Here is a 22,700-nt window from a genome sequence, read left to right as displayed (position 1 = left end):
TTTATATTGTCCCTGAGTCCCCTTATAGCTCCCTGTATCAGCTTCCTCTGTAGTGAGCTGGGGCTCGCATTCCACGTGCTTACTGAGCATCCTGAGGAAAGCAGCATAACTAACGGCAATTTACACACATACCATCAAATTTTCTTTATTTCCATCAAATTAAACAAAATGGTTTACTGCGCAGAACCACTGCCAACACTAACAACCACTTTACCAGACAAAACCCAGTTACTTTATAAAGGCAGGCTGACTCTCATCAATTCTACAGAAGCTTTACCTAGCATTTATTTCACACATCCAATTTATTACCTGCCATAGCATCAGCTGATATAAGAAAACCAGGTGACTTCATCTGTTTTATTATGTTTCAGGGCTTTGTTTAGTAAAAATCTCACATTTCAAAATATAAGCTCTTATTTAAGGGATGTACTGCAAGATACTAAAAATCTACAGAATGCAGAGTACAAATCTGTTCAATCATTAATTTCAAGTTAATTCACTAAAAATAGTCATGAGAAACCGATCTTTAACTCCAAGATTTAAGACTATTTTTAAATCAATGAAGCATACTAAAATAGTTGTCATAATTCTATTAACAAAGATAGAAAAGTAATGTTCAAGAGTTACACATTCCAGCTCTTCACATCACAACAGTAAGATTTTTAAGAATAAGCCTGATGCAAAAGTACACTCAATCTCCTTTCTCCTTCCACCTTAAATCAAAAGGAAAAGACAAAAATTTCAGTGCTGCAACAATATCTGCAGTGTTTCACCATGCAGAACCTACAACACGGAATTCCTCCTATCAATTTTCCAGAGTTTAAAACAAAATCCTTGGCAGATTCCGTAAATCCAGAATTCTTAATGGAAAGATAGATGCCATCTTAAAGAAACACTCATACCGTAATCAGTATCATACGGACTAAGATACTTCAGTATGTCGTGTATTTATTAAACAGTGAAGCTTTCCAACCTATTATAAAGACTAATAATTCCCAATCTGGCACAAGAACTAATCCTCCACTTGTCATGATTCTTTTTAATTAGCATTAAGTAGACTCAAAGCGAAGTGAGGATTTGAACATTTATCAACTTCTGCATTTTATTAGTAGAACACACCAGAAGAGAGTCGCAGACTTTTCTAAATTTCATGGTTGCAAAGAAAGTATTAGTAGAAGAATTTTAAGGGACTGACACCTCTGAGGAAGGAACAATTTCACATCTGTATAATTGCTGCAGCATTGAAAAAAAAATGTATTTTGCATCTTAAAATGAAATTTATATTTTTTTTTAAATTTGTTTTTATCAAAGACTTAACATTTTAGAAAATGTGCATTAAAATAATTTCCTTCAAATTGCAATATGCAAATCAAAACAGAAAATTGAACAACTGCAACAAAGGAAAGGAATTACAGAGATGTCAAAAAATACCACATAGTCTGAACAGAAGCACCATAATGAATGTATTCTTACCAGACTTTTTTCCATGGAAAAGACACGGAAAACCATGGAAGACAGTTAAATCAGGCCAAATCTTGCAAATTAATCTATGCAGGCACAGAGCTGCTGAGTTGATGCTGACACTTTAGGGATAATGTCAAAGCATAAGTAGCAATGAGGAACGTAACTTTTTACATGGCTCTAGGGGGAATCCAATAAACAATAGTCCATAAAGTCTAACACCAGCACACAGCAAATTGGTAGAACCTATAAAAGTAAAAAAGCTAAAGCCTGGAATCAGAAAACCTGAAAAATGCTATATAGCAGAGTAAGAAGAGTTTACACAGAAGAAAGTAAGGTTTCCCAGATCTACTGGAGTTCTTTAAAGGAGTCACTATGAGCGTGGATGAATAAAGATCCATTTAGAAGTCAGTTATGACTTCAAAAATAATTTCAACAACATCTCTCACACTGAAGCCAAAAGCTCTGAAGAAAACTAAGCTGCCGCAGGGTAAGAGGGGAAGGTCTTCACATGGATAAGTAAAATAGCCAAAAGATATAAAAGAGGAGAAAAGAGTTCCTGTCCACTAGCAAGTTCTCTGCACTGAGAATACCAGCGTCTCCTGTACTAAAAACTGCTGCTCAGCATCTTCATAACATCTAATAAGGGGATTAAGAGTGATGAGCTAAAACTAACTGATGATGAGTTATTTAAGTATGAAGAAAAAAGCAATCTGCAAACAATAGCATTCATACCAGTGAACGTCAGTGTGATAAAACAGCCCTTGAAATTGAATCTAGATAAAGGGCTGCACACAGGGTAAAACAATACTAATTCAGTGCACACAGTACAGCACTCTGAATTTGCTCAGTTGGGAAGGAGAGGCAGGAGTTGCAATAAACAGTTCTATAAAATGTCAGTCCAATGTTCAGAAGAGGTTTAAAAAAAACCAAAAACCAAACCAACACCACTGTGATGTTGGAATTATCAGAAAAGAATACAGAACAGAACACAGCAGTGGCATCACTTCGCCATTGTATAATTTCATAATGTTCTTGCATTTTTAATACTGACTGCAGTTGTCCTCTCCTTCCTCATCCAAATACAGAAAAACAAACCAGAAAGGACACTCGGAACAGCAGCAGGGATTTAGGACATAGAACAGCAACAAAAACTGCTAGACAGATTAGGACTTCTCATCTCAGAGGGAAGAAAAATGCAAAAGAAGCCTAAAATCATAAGCAAGAATAACGTGAACAGAAAACAACTGTTGACTAACAGATGAATTCCAAGCTATCAAATAAAATTTATTACAAGAGAGGTTTGAGGGGAAAAAAAAAAAAGAGAGGATCAATTTGCCCAATCCATGAATAAATGATAAGATTTCATTTCTGAAAGATGTTGTAGAAAGACACAACCAAATTTATAAAAATTCAAAAAGCAGTCAAAAAATCAATGCAGAAATTTCATTAAGAGCTATTAAAATAGTTATGACTTCTGGCACAGGAAAACTGTAACATGAAGATGAATAGAAATTGGCAGAAGAGACCAGAGCAGACTGTACGACTGCCTTGTTCTTATGTGCTTCTCCCAGGATCTGCTATCGGTCACTGTCAGAAACAGGACAAGTGACATAGACTTTTGGCATGACTCCAGCGTAGCTGCTCTTATATACCCAAAAGCTTAATTTCAAGGGAAAAAATCTCCCCCAACATTTAGAAGTGGTACACTCACATAAGTACCTCATGGAAAAGTGCTGGAATGATCTCTGGTCTCTCACCTCACCAATCAGGATTCAACAAGTAGCAAAAAAAACTGAGAAAAGGTAAACAATGCTCTAACTGTCAAAAGAAGAAAACATTTTTTAGGCTACATGCAGTGCATCCCCAGCTTAATTATCCATCCTCCTTGGGACTACCTGAAGCAGCAGCTGCAGCAATTCACACCTCTCACCAACTCCATCCTGTATCAGACACACTGTCGAGCCATGGTTTTGATTCCCTTTAAAACTACATTCATCCAATCTTAAGTTCAGGACTAGTTGTGCCTTTCCTGGCAGTGCCAGCAACATATTTAATGAAACATAGGCACATTATCTCAAAAAATTCCCTCTGTTAGTAGATACTTCGTTAGACGAGCAATTTTCCTTTTTGAAACTTAAAGCGTCCCGTAGATAAACATACAAATCTGCAAGAAGTTAATGGGAGGTCTCCTGTCTGTTCAACATAAACCCACAGCTACTGCAGGAGTTTTAAAGAAAAATCACGGTTCAGATGATAAAGAGAGGTCCAATAGTCAGACTTAGTGCTCATTATTCTCATCTCATTTGACAGACATAAGAAATTGGGAAAAGAAGTTTGACCTATACAGTCAAGATGGTTGTAATACAAAATGACAGAAAGAGACGCTAGGAAGAATGAACTCAGATATTCATGATATATAATTGCTGCCTAATTACATGATACTAAGATTTTGCTGTGAATCTTTCTAGTATCTGGACTCCCATATGCCTTCAATCACCTCCTGTGTCTTTTCTGAAACACGCCCAGCTTAGCTGGAAAAAGAATCTCAAAATAGTAAGGGAAAGTGTGATTTCCCATGACCATGTTGTTGACCATACATTGTTCCTGCCCACTCCCATAACCAACAGAGTTGTCAGGGAAGTATTTCACAAACCCTGAAAGACAACACCTTCACCCAGAACACAATCTTGTTCTGAAAATTCTATGTTTAATTCTCAGTTCACACAATTATATTAGACTCATGAAGTTAATGAGATTATCCACATGCCCTAAGCTAAGCAAGCATATACAGTGTCTTGTTTTATTAGAAGCTTAGTTGAAAAGTGGCAAGAAAAACAGCGAAAGAATTATCCCAATAAAGACATCAGATTTTCTGTGGATTAGAATTAAGGCAGAACCTTGTACCTTATCTCACTTTCCCCTGGTGCTGACCAAGTGCTCTGCAACCTTCTTGATAGCTGAGTTGAAGAATGAGGAAAAGCTGCAGGTGCACAAGGATGCCAGTGGAGTGAGTTAGACACCAACCTGTGTTGGTTGAAACATGAACTCAATTTCCTTTCTCACTGTCAATCTTCTCTGCGCTCCTGGCCAGGCCATCACAAGTAGGTCCCAACTAACAAAAATATTTAGCTATCTAATTAAAACAGATGGGTCTACATTTAAATTGCTCCCCACAAGCAGAAACTTTGCCAAGGTGAAAAAATGCAAAAAGACATTCAACTTAATCTGGTACAGACACATACAGAAGTTTAAAAATTCCTCATTTAATATTCATTCCATAATTGAAATCAAAGCGAATCAGAGAGCCTCCTTAGGAATTGAGTCCTAAATAATTTTGCAGAGCTGGACTTTCACCTGCTCTCCACGTGTAAAATATCAGTACTATTTCATCTCACATGGCTGCTGAGGGACAAATACCATTCAAGATACTACTTCCATTTATAAGGTTCTTACATGGGATCCCCATTCCCAGAAATGAGGACTTAGGTATCAAATAGAAAATACAGATAAATCAATTCCATGCAAATTTCCTACTGAATTCTACACAATCAATCAATCCAAAACATACACCTCAATGTAGTATCCAGACCATTAATGAAGACACTGAGAACACTGTGATCAACTTAAAATTTAAAAATACCTAGAGTTTGAATGCAGCATTACATTTCATATTACAAAATGATATCCAAGTTTAGCCACTGTATTATATGAATTTACAAAGGATATCGCTAAACAGTAACTACCTACTTCAAAAGACTATCAGTCATTTTAAGGGTGTGCAGATTCTGGCATCTTTTAAGTAGCACGGTTGAGCATTCAGACTTCTCGCCAGAAGATATGAAATGTTCCTGGGTTTTCTTTAGTGAAAGAACAGAAATTCCATCTTGCAGAACCACAAGTTTGGTTACTCGCAGCATTCCAATGGTACGTGCCTTCACTAGTAGAGCTAAAACAGTTACTGACAGAACTAATACACACCAGGTACTACAGGGAATAAGAGACATTTCACCAGTAGGTCTCAAAGCTATTTAGTGACAGCAGAAAATACAGTGCCTCAAGGCAAAATGTGATTTTTTAAATTATTTCCTTTTTTTTGAGGGAGTGGGGGGAAGTGCCCAAGACTTAAATGTTAATGCAAATCCCTCTGTTCTGATCTCCTACCCACCCTTCAAGTCATCTGTTCCCCTACATCTGACCTGACCTCTCCAGTTACAACTAACCACCTAACCTTTCATTACCTGTCCCTCTCTCTTTTGGTCCTCACAATGCTGCTTCCCTCTCTTTTTACTCAGTTCCTTCTGGATGTTTTTGTCCTTCTCCTGCTCATCACTTGGATGCAACTCAGAAAGGAGAGGAGTCTTCCTACTTTCTGCCCCTTTCCAACAGCCCTACACCCATGAGGAGCAACTGCAAGGAAGCCCTGCTTAATCTCTGTAGCCTGGGATAGATCACGCTCAATTCAAATGGGATTTTAAGAAGATGTATTTAATAAAAATTCCAGCAGAGTCTACTGAGAACATGAAGATTTTCAAATGCCTGTAGCTTAGTCAGTTTGGGTGTTTTTCTGGTAGTATAATAAAAGCTGCATTCTACGAAGAGCTCTTGTCCTGTTGGTATTCAATGCTTCCCTCCAAAGCAGGGCAGGATGAGAATTTCTCAATTAAATACATTAACAGCAAAAACAAACTAAAAAGTCTTTTCTACCAACCCTGCTAAAAACACAATGACCCTCTTATTTTGCTCTGAGAAACAGACTAAGCATTTTATCTGAAGATCCGCAAACAACTCAGCCACTGTTTCAGGGCAAGCATAAAGATTTTCAATTGGATACTACATTAAATTTTAATTAATTACAAAGGCCCAAAATGGAAAATGTTATGCAGCCCTAATAACAGAGTCATCTGCCAGCTACAGCTCTAATAAGCTTTCATTTCAACCAAAATGGACAAGAATGGAAAAGGTTCCCATTCTTATCCCATTAAAATGAACACAAGTTGTGCTTTCCACAGGAGTCACATTTCATTCATTAATGTTAAACTCTTTAGAGGAGGGACAGACTCTTACTCAAAGCCTACATGCTTTGAAAGATGAAACACAATCTCTAAGTGCCAACATTAACATTGCTCCACTGTCAAATGTCATCTTTTTCAGCAAGTAAGCTCAGGGCGTGATAAGACATTGAGGTGATCATCTTTTAAAAACAGAGACTACTTTGGATTCTACCATAAGAAATGATATAAAATAATTACTGTTATCTTAATTTCAGAGCTTTGTGTGCAACAAAACCTCATCCGAAAGTACAAATGTCCATTACATAATGTGAGTTTAGAGTTCACTTTTCATAATGGAAAAGTCTGCTAGCTGTCTAACATAAATAATTTTTTTGAAAAAGCTTTTTCCATGCTTCTATTTGAAACTGTCAGTCAATGCAAAGTATGATTTTACATGATTCGTGTGAACAAATGTCTATGTTTCACTTACAGCACGTTGCCAAAACACTGAATGTATATAAGCAACTCCATGTGTCAGCAGACCAGAAGAAATCGCTATAAGGTAAGGTGAGTGCCAAGATAAACTCAGCAACAGTTTCTTTTTTAAAATCTTGAAATATTTATTTTCCTACAGCAGCCACATGCGTGCATGGAAATAATTAACAGGTAAAAGACACAAAGAAATCTGCACATGACGATTTATCAAAACTTTCTATTTAACTTTCACTCTTCACATGCAAGGCTTAGCCAACCTATTCTATAGTCATATAGAAGCAAACCTTTGCTTTGCATTTAACACTCCACTGCTGTTCTCAGATCTTAGGAAATCCAATAGATCATGCAGCTGTTCTAATATTTACATCTTATGCTTCTAAATATTACCATTTTATGGATCTTTATGATTTTGTTAAGGAGAAAATACAAATTAGGTAATAGTCATGCGTATTACTTATTTAAATATATCATTTTGTTTTATAAAACGATCAAACAAACCACTCAGATGACGTTAACCATATTGAGACAGCTGAAAAGCAGAACTGCCAAAAATGCACACTTCAAAGATCTGTGGTCCACAAAGGTCATTGTAACATGGTGCTCCATTTTCCACTGGCTTCAGCAAAAGGTCATAAAATGTGCACCTCAATGATCTCTTCTTCTGGCTTCACTGTAGACGGGTTCCATCTTGTTTTAAGATGACTCTGAAGACTTAGTGTCTCCGAAACTCTTTGGGCCATACACTGATAAAACCCATCTACATTCACTGCAGACAGCTACGCACACTGTGCTCAGACTTCTACTCAAAACCACTACAGATTGCAAAGGGCAACTGCAGATCCCCCACCTTGTCTCACAGAACACAGTTAAAGCAGCAGTGCTCTAGGGAAAGTAAAAAACAAGAGTGAAGAACTGAAATAGTTCTTCTTACCCTTGCATAAAAAATATGAGTTCTATCACTCCTAGAAGACACAGACTTTAACCTACCACTGTTGTCTGAGTGCTGAACTCAGTATTAACATTTTCAGATGCGTTGCCTCAAAAATAATTTTCTGCTTTGGTGGCTTTGGGGGTTTTTCTGTTGTTGGGTTTTTTAAAAATTTGTTTTGGAGGATTCTTTTTATGATTTACATAGTTTAAATGATGGCACTTTATCTATATCCTGCTCTGGCATACCCTGGTTACCCCCAGTTACCTGTGTTTTTTCCCCTCTCCTAAATAGCAGACCACATCAGATAACTTGACCGAAGAAAGGCAGAGGTTCCAAATGCACCAAGGAAGGTTTACATGAGACTGCCAAAATATCTGCAATAGCCCAAGTATTACATTTACACAGAAGTTTACCCAGTAAAGAGAACCAGTTCCTCAAAACCTAAGGCAGGCAAACATACACCCTCCATATACCATGCCAGACAATGATTAATAGTAATTTACTGACTTTGCAACATATGATATAAAAGTTTGAAACTCCATTGTTTCTTCCTATTTCTAGTTTTATCTTTGTGGAAAATAATGCATTAAAATATATTCTACACATTTTCCCTAGACTTTCATTTTGGCATCTAATAGCTCAAGGTGGCTTACACAAATATTTGAAAAATGCTTAAAACAAAAGTATCGCCTGTCTCAGATTTTGTTTTATACGATTGGAAAGCTTTATAGCATTTTGATTCAAAAGTTAGTAAAGTGTCCCAGACAATAAATCAAAATAACTGTTATTCAAGCACTACCTGAGTGTATTCATACTTCAAGATCTTACTTGAAGCATTAGGAAGACAGAAGACACATGGCAGACCAGACTGGTTCTTTAAACACTGAATATTCAGGGTAAATGGAAAAGCTGAAAAGCTCAATCTAAACCCTACTAAGACTGCTGGAAAAGTTGCTAGTCTTCTAAATTCAGTGTTTAAGCAGGTATTGCATCACGCCTTCTCATCATGAAACAAATCTCATTTGTTCTAATGAAGGTTATTATACTAGAAAACTTAAGGAACCAAATACAGGAATACAGACACATGTTTTTCGACATTGACACCCCCAACACGTTACCACAATTTCAAATAACAAACCACTGCAGTTCAGAAGAATCTTTTACACTTACAGTGTTAGTTGAATCTTCTTGTAAAATTCTATCATATAACTGGATGGCATCATCATACCTGTTCAAAGAAATCATTCATGTTTATTTCTGCTAAGACAGAACTCCTGACTTTTTGACTGTCTTTGCAAACTTTTCACTTCATTATTTTTATTTAAAACTTCATGCAAGGGTCTTCTGTTATGATCTTATAAAATACAAGCAGCCACATACAGTAAAGTGGAGGGATTCACACAGGACTCTACCCATAGACTACATCCATAAATTTTGAAAGAAAATGTTTCTGCCTTTACTACATAGGTTATATTAATTAATTCTGGTATTTGAAGTATGCTTGAAACAGGTTACTCTAGCTGCTATAAATGCTTTATACGTTCTGGGAAGCAGAACTCTGTGTTCAGCCAGCTGTGTAGAGAACCCAAAGCTGGACAAATGAAGTAAGTCAACTTGAAATACATTTGATTATACAGCTGTTGTGCTATCACCACATAACTAGGGAACACTTTGTGTCTTCATGTACAGTTTGACAAGTAGTTTTTCAGAGCTACTGTTGATTTGTTTTGATGCTACACATCCCCTTCTCGGCTTAGACACCCATTTAGGTCCTCTCACTGCTCCCTAAGCACGGCTGCGATGTGCACAGCTCAGTTGTCCACTCCAAGTACCATCAGGTACGAGACCAAATTCAAAAGGTAGCAAAAAAGCAGAAATGAGTACAAGGTGACTGCTACAGACTTGAGCAGATGTGCTATAAAATGCTGTATTCATGTTCCCTGTTAGTTGCTACTTTATCCAATGTATTTTACAAGGCTGAACATGATGGCCACAATCCCAGCTTTACAGGATGAAGTTCCAGAATTCTTTTGATTAGCCAATGTCTACAGGGGATGTCTCAGTGCACAGGGATGTTCCTCACTGTTTCCTCTTCCTGCTGGGGAAGGCAGGATCTCATCAACTCCTGGAAATCACTCCAAATTTAACAAGAAGCTCACTTCCAGTGAACATGGGATCACTTCAGCCTAAGTCTCCTTGGGCTCTCCAGAGCATGGCTTACAGCATCTGCAGGTGGGTTCCTATTCAAAAAAACCCAGAGCTGAAGCCTGTTTTTCTTCTCTGACCTCTCGAGAAGATCTATGAAGATGAAATGTCAGCTTTTGTTAATGCCTCTCTCCTCTGTTACCCCAATCTCAAGGATCTAACCTGACAGAGACATTTTGTCAATAATTTTTACAAGCACTTTCCACAAAACTGTGGCTCAATCTCACTTCATTGCTGAAACAACACATAACATTTGTGCAGCAGTCATCTCCCACAAAGATCTGTTCCCATGCAGTAACATCTTCAAGGTACTCGCATACGCCTGAATAGAATTATGATCCTTTGCAGTTCTGAATAGGTTTCAGGAAGGGGAGAAAATCTGCTGTCATTCTCTCACTGTCTTCCTACCTATATCAAGTGAAGACAGAAAGAGAGCTAGGTTTAATGGAAATTCTTCATGAACGTGTATCTGATATAAAGCGAGTGTGAAACGTGGCACATCTAACTGCCCTGAGACTGCTCCTGTGGTTGTGGAGTCAGCCCAGTTATCCACTCTTTTGGATCCAAGCAACTGATGTTCATTGGTGGCTCATATCAAATAACATTTTCAAAGTTAATTTTGCAAGAATGTAATGGGTAAAGAACATCTGCTAACTAAATAAAGTGTACGAAAAAGCATTTAGGGTTCACTTCTGAGTTCTAATTCCTTTGTATCAAGACGGCCCAAAGGCTCCAAATTTCACCAATGCTGTATGGAAAACATGGCATGATAGAACAGAATGTTGATACCAAGAATATATCCAAAGGACAAAGGTGGAGAAAAAGGTCAACATCAAGCCCTGAGGTCAGTCATCTTGGAAAGCTATAAAGTTTTAAGCTGTTCATTATTTTAATATTCCTGTGAATCTTAGTATGTTATAACCGTTCTACAGGATATTTCACAAAAGTCTGATTTTTACGGTTCTGAGTTGTTTCTATAACAAACTCTACAGATTTAATCCTTATTAAGTTCTACTACGTTTATCCACATTCAGAAAACAAGGGAGAAGGAAAAAAAAAAAAAAATCCATCTTGCAGTAGTTAGGAGCCTAGGAGAACAATAAAGGCAAAAAACTGATAGCACTGATTTTCATATGCTGCTCTAGCTCTGTGAGATGAAAAGTGTACCTCACAGACTTCACCAAAAAAGTGCCTAGTGTTTTAGTGTATAATGATTTATACTGTCCTATAAGAGATCTTTTTAATCTATGAAGTCTGATGGAAAGATTGTAAATGCAACACTTCACAGTACTTGCAAAAATGCAATAAAAATGTCTAAACATTATAGTATGATTATACATAGCAATATTTCCTATAAAGAAGCTGCCAAGCATTGCTTTGCCATGTTCTTATCATGCCTGAATGCTTTTTTAAGACATAGCAAGCACCTTTCCAGATGGAAAGTACATTTTTTTAAATTCAGGTTTTACCTTTCCATAGCTTCAAATCTCATTCCAGTTAATCGTTTTACTCTGTGGCTCCCAGGAAACTGTCGCCTTAGCTCCTGAAGACAAAACTATACAAATAAAACACAAAATACCATTGTTAATATAATTAACTACACAGAAGCTGGAAGAAAAACGAAAAATTCCTTGGCTGATGAATTCAACAACCTGAAATGGCACTTCTGAGTAAAAGCAATTACCAATTTTTGAAATAACCAATAAAACATGTTGATAAAGAGAAGTTCAGAAGTGGAAACTTTGTTAGAAGACTAATTCTAAGAAGTGTCTTCCATACAGGCCATTAGATCGTCAGGCCTTCCTGGAAATAGTTATTTGTCTAGAAAATTAAAATCACCTACTAAAACACTTCTGATACTATTAAAACTTGAAGTCTACTTAGTTGCCTCATAATAACACAAGACAGTAAAAAAAACCAAAATAAAGACAGTAAGAGCTTATGTGATACTTCCCTAATAAATGGATATCTCACAATGGAACAAACTATGTTAATACTCTGCTCTGTGTTTATTTTTAAAATAAAAGTTTGAAATCCAAAGAAAATGTTTGTCACTGGCTTGGGTTGAGCCTGCTGGCAGAAAAGGCATAGCTTCTGACTTCTGAAATCAATGAGACACCTGGGCTAGATAAAAGGAATTAATCCCAAGTAGATTTCTCTAGATTAGCAAAAAAGGATGTTTGGTAGAGGGACTGAGTCAGAACTTTCCCAGAGCATACTAATTCTAACCATATCATGAATGTGGCTAGATAGCATTGCAAAGCCTGTAGCTGACTCATTACAGTGGGAGGCAGGACAGTCCCCAGGCTCTCAAAAAGACCAGTGGTTTGAATCGCATTAAAAGCTTCACACAGAACTCTCCTTTCCCAGGCATTTTTTTATACAACTCATCTTATAAACTTGTTTTTCAGACCTAAGGTTCTAGCAGAGGCCTATCTACATAATCAGTTCCATCTCATCACAACCACTGGTCAAAGGAAAACTACAGAAGTAAATCAGTAAAAACTAGTAGGTTCCCTCTCTGTTTCTGTAGCTAAACAGGTTGCTACAGCACAGCAAAAAGAAATATTCACATCTCTCCCAGATGCAAAACAATGGAGAAGGAAGAGAGAAAGGAAACAGTGACCAAAAAAGTAATGCTAAGCAGAGAATATTTGCATCATGATCATCTTAGTTTCCAATGAACCAAGATCTCAAGAATAAAATTTCACATAACAAGACTCAGGTTTAGTACAGAAACAGTTCATGGCACTTTGAGCGATGTCTATGTGAAGTGCTGCTGCTCTGGACAGCAAATTGTCATAAAAAACTACATGTACTTAGCAGCACACTACATGATGTCTTAACTAATCTTTGAACATTCTTAAGAGACAGGAAAACTTTCATAAACCTTCAGAAAAGTAGTTTCATTCCAGCTTTTACAATACAATCAATCTAGATTTAAAAAAGAACTTTTGCAGACAATAAATCCACCCTGTGGCCCAGTGATCTGGGAACCCCGAAGGACAGTGATTTTCAGCATAAAAAATGCACTGCTTTTCTACAATAAAATATTTAAATGTCAAAAGTTGTAACATCTGCAATAATACTAAGCTCCACAATCTGCAGGTGGATCTTTACATCGAGAAAAACCCCACCAACAATATAAAAAAGCTGATGAAATAGGACTCAAGTGCAGAAGTACTTCAAGACCAGAACTGGTCACATTAGATGTGACGACACTATCATTATTAAACCAAATACAGCCACCACAAGGCCAAAACAAACTCCTGCAGATTAAGACATCAGACACAATAAAGTGACATGAAAAGTTGTGAAAGTCACAAACAACTCAGCGCAACACATTCAAAAACAAAAGTGCATGAATAAACTAGACTAACTGTATCTTCAGAACATATTCTGAATATATATTCAGAATATTCTAATCTCCAGAATATCTTCTGGACTCAGAAGCACCAAATGTCCTCTTTTTAAATTTAACCTGTAATCCACATAATCACTTAAATTACTGAGGACTATATCAATAATCTACTTTGGAGATTCTCTCATAAAGCAGTCAGAAAGGTAAATCTCATTTGTGTGTGAAACTTTAATTTACAGTTGATTTGCTTTCTGATTTTTCTAATCACGTTGCTTTTTAATCTTAAGGGTCTGACAAAGGCAAAGAAGTATAAACCTGGGCCTCAGCACATAAAGCACTGGTAGTGCAAGTGCCTGCCCACAGTAGATGGTTTCACTAAGACACGGGGTGGAAGAACTGGCTGCAGCCAGGGCAGGCGTCACACAGAGTCCTTTTGTGCAGGAGAGAGGACAACGAGAAGAAGAAAAGGGAAGAAAAAGAAAAAATAGAAGTCAGATAAATGACTCTGAAAACATCTCAGCTTCCTTATTTGGAGCAGATGAGACCTAGCCCCCAAAGCAAAATGCATCACAGCTGTAAAAAGCTCACTGTTAAAAAATCAGAAGTTCCAAAGCTGTTTGTCTACTTTGGGACTAGAGCTGTAGCAAAACCCCACATATGTTGTTGACTTGTTTGAATTAACTACTTATTATAAATCAATCAAATTTTTAAAAATTTAAAGAAACAACTAAGTTTCCCTCTCAGCTTTTAACCTCCTTTCTGAGCTGCATATAAAATGTTGCACTCCCTCATCTCAAGCAATATTCCTTAGAGGGCACAGAAACTGAAATTTAAAGGCCCTGCCAGGGTCAGTAAAAATAAATAGTGTTTCACAACTGATCTTTCAACACTAGCTCCCTCAACAATTTTGTGAAAGTCTTACTAAAAAGACCCTGAAAACAAAGACCAAAATTATTTTAGATATACATCAGAAAGCAGAAATATATTTATTTAAACAGTAAGTGTATTTGGTTTTGTTTAAAGAGAGAGCTATCCTACACTATTTTCTTCTGAGGAACAAAAGAAAGGGAAGTTCAGTGGGTTCATGACAAGTTCAGCGTGTTGTGCTGTATTTTCCAGTGTATTTTCCATTTTACCATATATATATATGGGATGCAAGATAAACTTGTCAAGCTCTGACTACTTTCAAATTGCCCTTCTCCCAACTACATCCTCTGGTCTGACCCCTTGTATATCACAGACCATTAAGTTTCACCCAAATGACATCACATGAAGCTCAAAGACTTTATTGGACATTTTGCCATCTGACAGAGAACAAGACACTGAAAGAGTAATCCCTGTGAAAGAGCCGGACTCCTGAAAATATCTTCCTTGTATTTAAAGTAAGCTCAAGCTTGCTGGCTTTCACGGCACAAGACAAGCTCATGCGTTTTTTTCCCCCCAACATTTTGTGAAGGAGGAGTGAAATTTAAAATTTGCCTGCAAAACACACTTTTGCCTTTTTCAGTTGCTGCCTTTAAAGGATTAGCTAAGATTGTTGGGGGTTTTTTTGTTTGTTTTGATGTTTTTTCATTTTTAATCTAGCGAACAGTGGTACAGTTCTAAATAAACTCATTTTCTCTAGATTGCTATTTGTATAATTGAAATAAATTTGCATACTTAAGGACTAAACACAAATATCAATTAATAATAAAATCCCTTCTTAGCTTTGTCAAAACTTAAACCCAGATTTCTCAGCCTTTCCTTATACATTATGCAGTCCAGCTCCTTATTCATCTTGAAGACTTGCTCCAGTATGTCAATGACTTTCTTTCACGGTAGCCAACATGACATATTATATGATATGCATGACAGGACATCTTACCTCAAAACATTCAAAAAACCAATATAATTTGAGAATTTTTCAATAAACAAACACTCTCTGTACAATTTGGCAACTTCAATATTATTCTTGACATTTAGCCCATACCAGAGTAGCTGTAAATATTTTCATGGCTATTGGAAGAGACATGATCTGTCTAAACAAAAGTCACACATTAGAGAAGGTGGGTGGAGATGGTTTCTTCCCAGCAGTGTGTTTCTTGATAGATATTCTGCAAGTCCAAGCTATGGAGTACAGAATATCCTGTAACTGTCCAAAGAACTATCTGGAAGAGACACCCAGGAAAAAAACTTAAGGTTTGAGGGAAAAGTCAACTTGAAAACTTACCATTGCCAAATCATCTCGACTGCAGTCCAGGGCAGCAATCATCACCTGTTCATATATTATCCAAACTGGACACAAAAAAGACATTAAATACAGATAATTTTTTAAGATAATGGGAAACACCTACAATGTAAATAAGATTAATGATTTCTGTCTGCATGTTTTTCCCCTTTTACTCCCATGGATCACTACTGAAACAGGGACATTTTAAGAAACTGCTGGAATTAATTAAAAATGCATTTAAGTACTTTTATTGCTTTTAGTAACAAAGTACCTTTTGACATCTTGAAAGACAAAAAAAACTCTAATTCTCTGCTTTCCCTAAGATTATGGCTGCAGTCTTCTAAGTAGATCCCCATTAGGACTTGCTCTCTGGTCAGACCTGGAGAACAGCCATTTGGGCTAGAAAGAAAACAAATTTCCCTTAACTGTTTCACTGCTGAAGCCCTGCGAATGCTGTCATCTTCCTGGATTTGAACAATTTCTCTAGATCAATAACAGATTACATTATTTCTGTTCTAGACCTACTGAGGTCTTGAACAAAAAGAATTTAACAGTGTAGCTACACAAGTTGCAGAAAAGAGAGATTATAGTACAGGGAAACATGCAAAGCAGGTGTTAGAAGTACAGAGTGTTTTGAAGTCATGTAAATGCAATCAGGTACACCCCATATTTCATAGAACTGAAACAGAAGCCAATGTCGTCCAAAACAAAAATATAAAATAATAAAAAAATAAAAATAACAAGGGCCCTCATATTTTTAAAAATACTTTCACAGTATGACTTTCCAATTATTTTTAAAGAAATTACTATTTTTTGCTAAGTATACAAAAGAAGAAAAATAGACATTAATTTGCCTTAGCCCCTCTTGACCATTGCAACTATTTTTAAGACATATATTCTATTTGAATTACATAGCATATACATTTTTTCCATTAATGTAAAAACATATATAGCTACAGACAAAATACAGGTAACATGCATCACCGCTATAAATTATATAGTATGTTTTTTTAAAAAATTCTGAATACAAGAAAAAGATACTTTTATAGTTTATGAAATTGCTCTCCTCATTTGACCAAACCTCTACTTCAATACTCTAACTCCAGCACAGGCTAGTGTCAGATATTAAGTAAGAGAACACTTGTAAGAGAATCAAGTATCCAACCCAGACAGACGTCTTTTTCTAATCTGTACAAGGGCTTTCTTGTTCAAGCTTAAAAAAAGACCCCCAAAAATGCCAAAGGTCTTATTTCTCTACTCTGAACTCCAACTCTACAGCTTTGGATTACTGCTTATCCATAAGAAAATCCCAACTTTTCATTAAAATTATGATGTGGACAACAGTATCCCCACACCTTATACTGAATATTCAATAATTTATTTTTATTTTAAAAACATTAATAATGATTTTTTTTTTTCTCCAATTACACTGGATGTCTTCTGCCTGAGAAGACAAGTTACAGAGACACCCAAATAATCTACCCCATTGCATTCAATACGTTCCCTTCTATATGCATTCTGAAATTAGACATTGCAATATTCAGGTGCTTTCTGAAAACACATGAAGCAACAAGACCAACACCCGTCATATACAACTCACCTTCTGTCGCTACCCAAGAAAGAATTCTAAGTCTACAGTACGTGTTTTTTTGGTTGTTGTTTTTTGTTTGGTTGGTTTTAAAACTGTATACAGTTGCAATTCTGATAATACTTTTCTTTAAAAAAGAAATTAAGCAGAGTGCAAATGTGTAAATAAATTTCAGATACTTCTACACACTTGCTAAGAAGCTCAGGAATGTTTCAACTAATTTATCTAATGAAACCCAAGTGCCATGTTTATGAAAGAATAAAATACATAAATCTTTAAAAGAAGGACAAACTCAACAATGGGAAGAAAGCAAGCAAACGAGCTTCTGCCCACTGAAATTAGTATCAGATAGTTAAAATGCCCTGAAAATAATGATTTAATGAATAGTGGAAACTTAGAAATACCTTCAACTATAATGTCACACATGTAATGCCATAATAGAAACAGTCTTAAGATAAATTCCTGCAGTATGTGTGACCTGATTAAGGAATAGCTTTAGCTGTTACAAAAAGCTATTTTTCAATTTTTGCCATGGTGCTGAAGAATAGAAAATCAGTCAAATATAAGCTAGGGAACAGTTGCAAGCTCAGTTTCTAACATGTGGTCTAACTACTGATCCAGCAAAGTAAGAGTTTTAGCAAGTAATTTTTCCACTGTAGCCCATATTTGTGAAAGAAACAAAATCTAGGAATTCTGGCAGCCTATTAGACTAATATATACTTCATCAACATCAGTGGATACAGAAACACAACACAGAAGTATAAAATAGAGGCTGAAAAGAGAAAACAAAATCAGATAATGGAAGTTTAAAAAATAATGACTGTTTACTTACTGTCATCTCCTAGTTTAGATGCGTATTCATTAATTAACTCTTCTCCAACATCCACTATCTGTTCACTGTTTCGGTAGTTTTCTTCCCTCCATTTCCTCATTTTATCACGCATATCTGGGAGCAAAGGGGAGAAAAAAATAAAAATAAAATATTGAGATTTCCAGACAGTAGTGGAATTTGAATTTTATTTCTGGAAAATACGCGTACGAAGAATAGGTTTAGAGAACAACAAATCTAAAAATCTAGGATTTTTGTTTCAAGAGTACATTTAGTATGGATCAGATCTCCAAGAGAGCAGGCATACTCATGAAGTCAGCTGGAGAGCACTACCCAACCTAGGTTTTATTTATTCTCTGGATCAGGAAATTGTTAAGAACGTGATTTTATATACACATATACATTTATCTAGATATCTAGATGTTCCATATACAAGAACAGATTTTTTATTAACCTTATGGAAAATAGTTTTCATTAATAGATAACAGCTTTACTGGTATCAGGTAAATACTGCTGCCAGTATTTTTCTAAACTTTACAACAGCTGGAAAACAAGCACAATGATAGATCTAAATACTGACAGTTTTTCTTGCACTTCAAAATGCATAGTGAACATAACTGACAGTAAAAATTAAGCACTGAACTTTCCTCTATCTACCTGAAGCGATCTTGGTTAGCTCATAAGACTGCTATTGTGCTACATTTTGTATTTTGAAATTCAACCAAAACCACTACAGGGTTACGTTTCATACGCATGGGTAAAGTCAAATGGTTCTAGACACATGATGGTCCCTGGAAATTCAAAGTTAGACAGCAAGAATGTGAGAGAACACAAACATTCGCGAAAGCTGACAAGCTAAACCCATAAAAATAAATAAGCTGTCTGATTTCTACCTACTCATTTACTTGGAAATTATCAATGCCTCCATTCCAGTGTGATTCCAAATGGAATAGTGTCTGAATTATGTATAACAGAACGCACTTGTACCATTCATCACCCAAGTAGTGCCTTACAGTGATGGAAAAACAACTGCAGGACAGAGAAGAGCAAATCACCTGATGACCGAAAAACAAAGTAAAAATAAACGTTCTCATTCACGTGAATCTATCAAGTGGCTCGTTAGTTTCAGAAATACTGACTTTTAAGTAAAAGGCAGAAGAAAGAAAATGATGAAAATTGCAGTAAAACTTACACAAGGCTTTTTACAACTTCATCAAACTTACTGAGTTTTTTACTACGAAAGCTCAGGAGTCAATAATAACTTAAGTCTTGGAGGCAAATCTACAGACAGCACATACTGCAAGTCTGGCCAGTAGTTATCGGGGATTATAGAAAAAAAAAAAAGAAGTTAAAGAAATGTCTCGTTTAAATTCAATCACTCCTGCCACCTCTATAGGCTGATCCTGAGGAACTGATACATTTGGTTTAGTCTTAGATTCTCTTAAATTAGCAAGCTTCGCACATATAAATCAAAACATTACAAGTTCAAAGGAACGGACGCACTTGCCACAATGTTTGTTATTCCCTAAAAACTTGCAAGTATTCTACAGGAAGCCAAAAGAAATAATCCATGTTGTATTTTAGCGTCTGTTGAGGAGTCAGTTAATTTGGTCTGAGCAACCAGATATAAAGTGATCCTCTTATAATTACTTAGACTTCGATTGTTTAGTTGGATCATAGTTTTCCAGTCGTCGATATCTAAAAGCACCTGATGAAATGAAAGAAGTTACTCCTATTAGTAGAGACATCCACTGTGTACTCCAAAATGTTACCTTGCCATATAACAACTGCTACCATCAGCAGTCATTCAAGGACCCCATAAGCATTATATTTCATTTCACAAAATGGTCTAGGTTGGAAGGGAACTTTAAGATCATCCAGTTCAACCATTAACCTAACATGGCCAAAACCACCACTAAACCATGTCCCTAAGCACCACGTCTATTTGTCTTTCAAATACCTCTAGGGATGGTGACTCAACCACTCTGAGCAGCCTGTTCCAATGTTTGATAACCCTTTCGGTGAAGAAATTTTCCCTAATATCCATCCTAGAGCTCCTCTGGCACAACCCGAGGCTGTTTCCTCTCATCCTATCGCTTGTTATTTGGGAGAAGAGACTGAGACCCCATTTGTACATTGTTCTTCTTTATATATATATATACTTTAAAGCTCAAGACACAGCTTCAGACAAAGTAAATAAAGAAAAAAACAAAGACAACATCTCCAACAGTGGAAATCAGTTCTTTTCAGTTACCTTTCCTAACCACCTGTGCAATGCATTTACCTAACGTAAAATTCAATCATTGTTAAACTCCCACCTTTGTCCCAAAGAACCTGAGTGAAAAACAAAGCAAGGTATAAACTGTATTTCACCTGCCCCATGTTATTCTTTTTCCTTAACCTCCAATCACAGTTTCATCTTTGAGCAACACATAAGCAAAAACCATCTTGTTTAGAAAGGACCGAGTACATAAAGGACATTTTTCAGATTAATACCAACCACACACCTGGTTTCACAGAAATTAAGCATTTTAGAGAAATTCAAGATAAGCTGTGTTCAAGTTCTTTGCTAGGGACTAGGTCACAATGCTGCTGGGACCACTCCACTCATGAAAAGCCCAATTACACCAGGGATCTGTTAAAGTACACATGGAGTAAAGGGAAGAGCCTTTGTGCAGTCTGTTGCAGGGATGTTCATTTTTGCTTTACTTTGCATCTCTTACAATAGAGGAAAAAATATATGTAATTTTTCAAATGCGCGCTTCAAAAGCGCGGACTGGTGCCTGTATCAAGGCACATCTTCAAGGTTTTCCCAAACACTCCAAGTCTTTCACTTGGATGTAAACCGGAAGAGAACAACTTAGAAGTTCATATGACAAAATTCCCCATCTAGTCCCCAAAAATCTCCTATTCAGCATATCCATATGCAAAATTATGCACTTAGCACAATGCCACAAATGTCCGTCAAAACTCTTGGAAATAGAACATGGAGGTTTTTGAGGTGTGGGCCTGTGCAAACCTCATGAAGTTCAACAAAGCCAAGTGCAAGGTTCCACACCTGGGTTGGGGCAAACCCAAGCACAAGTACAGGCTGAGCAGAGAATGGACTGAGAGCAGTCCTGAGGAAAAGGACTTGGGGGTGTTGGTTGATAAGAGGCTCAACATGAGCCAGCAATGTGTGCTGGTAGCCCAACTGTATCCTGGGCTGCATCAAAAGCGTGGCCAGCAGGGTGAGGGAGGCAATTCTGCCTCTATACTCCACCCTCATGAGATGAGGAAAAGGACTTGGGGGTGTTGGTTGATAAGAGGCTCAACATGAGCCAGCAATGTGTGCTGGTAGCCCAACTGTATCCTGGGCTGCATCAAAAGCGTGGCCAGCAGGGTGAGGGAGGCAATTCTGCCTCTATACTCCACCCTCATGAGACCCCACCTGCAGTACCGTGTCCAGCTCTGGAGTCCCCAACATAAGGTCATGGACCTGTTGGAGCGAGTCCAGAGGAGGGCCATGAAGATGATCAGAGGACTGGAGCCGGGCTGGGCTTGTTCATCCTGGAGAAGAGAAGGCTCCATGGAGACCTTTCCAGTACCTCAACAGAGCCTTCCTGCTCTTGCCCTGGTGCCGGACCCTGGAGCTCTTCCCTTCCTCCCAAAGCTGTAGGGCTCGCAGTGTCCAGCATTTGCTGTCTGCTGCCAGGAGTACACAGCCTCCTGCTGATAGAACTGGTGGAATATAATCCCTGTGTTTTTTTATATTGGTATCAGGATTAACACTGGTTCTTCAGTATTATTGCTAATTATTTGGTCTTATCCTATTAAATCTATTTATATTTCTATCCTCCTGTTTCCCCGTTTTCCCTGATGCCCCTTCCCTGCTGGGGCAGGGTCACCGGGTGACTGAATAATTGCCTGAACAACAACAAATCCTTACGGGTTTCTCAAAATCCTAACAGCTGCAAAGACCCAGGGAGCAGGATTTTCAAAAACTTGCGAGTCACTTCAGAGCTTCCGGGAGTTCCTCTGCCAACGCTTATCACCGAGTTTTGGGATAACACCGGCGATTTTCAGGCGTTCCAAGAGGCAGACAGGGCCAGGACCCGCAGCCCCAGCCAAGGGCCCGTATTTCCCCGTGAGGGCTGCACCCCCAGCCCGGGGGCACGGGGAGGCGGCGGGAAGCACCCCAAAGGCTGGCCTGTGTGGGGAAGGGGGGCCCTTACCCACAGCGGGGAGGCACCGGCGGGAGGGCCCCGGCCTGCACCGGCGCCTGAGGAGGGCATCCCGGGCAGGCAGCCTCGGGCGGGCACCGGGCCCTCTCCGGGCGGCGACCAGCCGGGGGTACCTGCGGCTCGCCAACCCCGCTCCTCGGGCAACACGGCCCGGCTCGGCCCGGCTCGGCTCGGCCCGGCCACCCGGCCCCCTCGCCCCAGCCGCCCCCCGGGCCCGCCTGGGTACCGCCGCCGGCCCGCCCCGGGCCCGCCCCGCCGCCCTGTGCCCGGGGGCCGGCCAGTCGGCCGGTGGGGGCAGCGGCGTTACCTTCCCAAGTCACGTCGTACATCTCCGACACCTTCGCCATCTTGGCGGCCGCCCCCGTGACGCGACACCGTGACGGCGGCGGCGCTCATTGGCGGGG

General features: G+C 38.2%; 1 protein-coding gene across 2 annotated transcripts in view; it reads right to left on the bottom strand.

The window, feature by feature from the left end:
* EMC2 (ER membrane protein complex subunit 2) overlaps window positions 1-22,697 on the bottom strand; it is a 38,891-nt gene extending 16,194 nt beyond the window's left edge. The window contains exons 1-5 of one of the 2 annotated variants that reach the window (XM_014965474.1): window positions 22,604-22,697; window positions 18,077-18,190; window positions 15,657-15,721; window positions 11,556-11,641; window positions 9,052-9,109 (exon numbers count right to left, since the gene is read on the bottom strand). In XM_014965474.1, the coding sequence (XP_014820960.1) occupies window positions 9,052-9,109; window positions 11,556-11,641; window positions 15,657-15,721; window positions 18,077-18,190; window positions 22,604-22,643 (363 nt within the window). In that variant the 5' untranslated portion in view covers window positions 22,644-22,697. Of the gene's footprint in view, window positions 1-9,051; window positions 9,110-11,555; window positions 11,642-15,656; window positions 15,722-18,076; window positions 18,191-18,970; window positions 19,093-22,603 lie in introns of those variants that run through there. The other variant, XM_014965475.1, reaches the window with a different exon arrangement.
* Window positions 22,698-22,700: the final 3 nt, after the last annotated feature.

The sequence above is a fragment of the Calidris pugnax genome, unplaced genomic scaffold (assembly GCF_001431845.1).
Source record: "Calidris pugnax isolate Ruff unplaced genomic scaffold, ASM143184v1 scaffold41, whole genome shotgun sequence".
In the NCBI taxonomy this organism is placed as follows: domain Eukaryota; kingdom Metazoa; phylum Chordata; class Aves; order Charadriiformes; family Scolopacidae; genus Calidris; species Calidris pugnax.
Note: the sequence above shows the minus strand (reverse complement) of the source record. Positions and strands in the feature narration are given on the sequence as shown.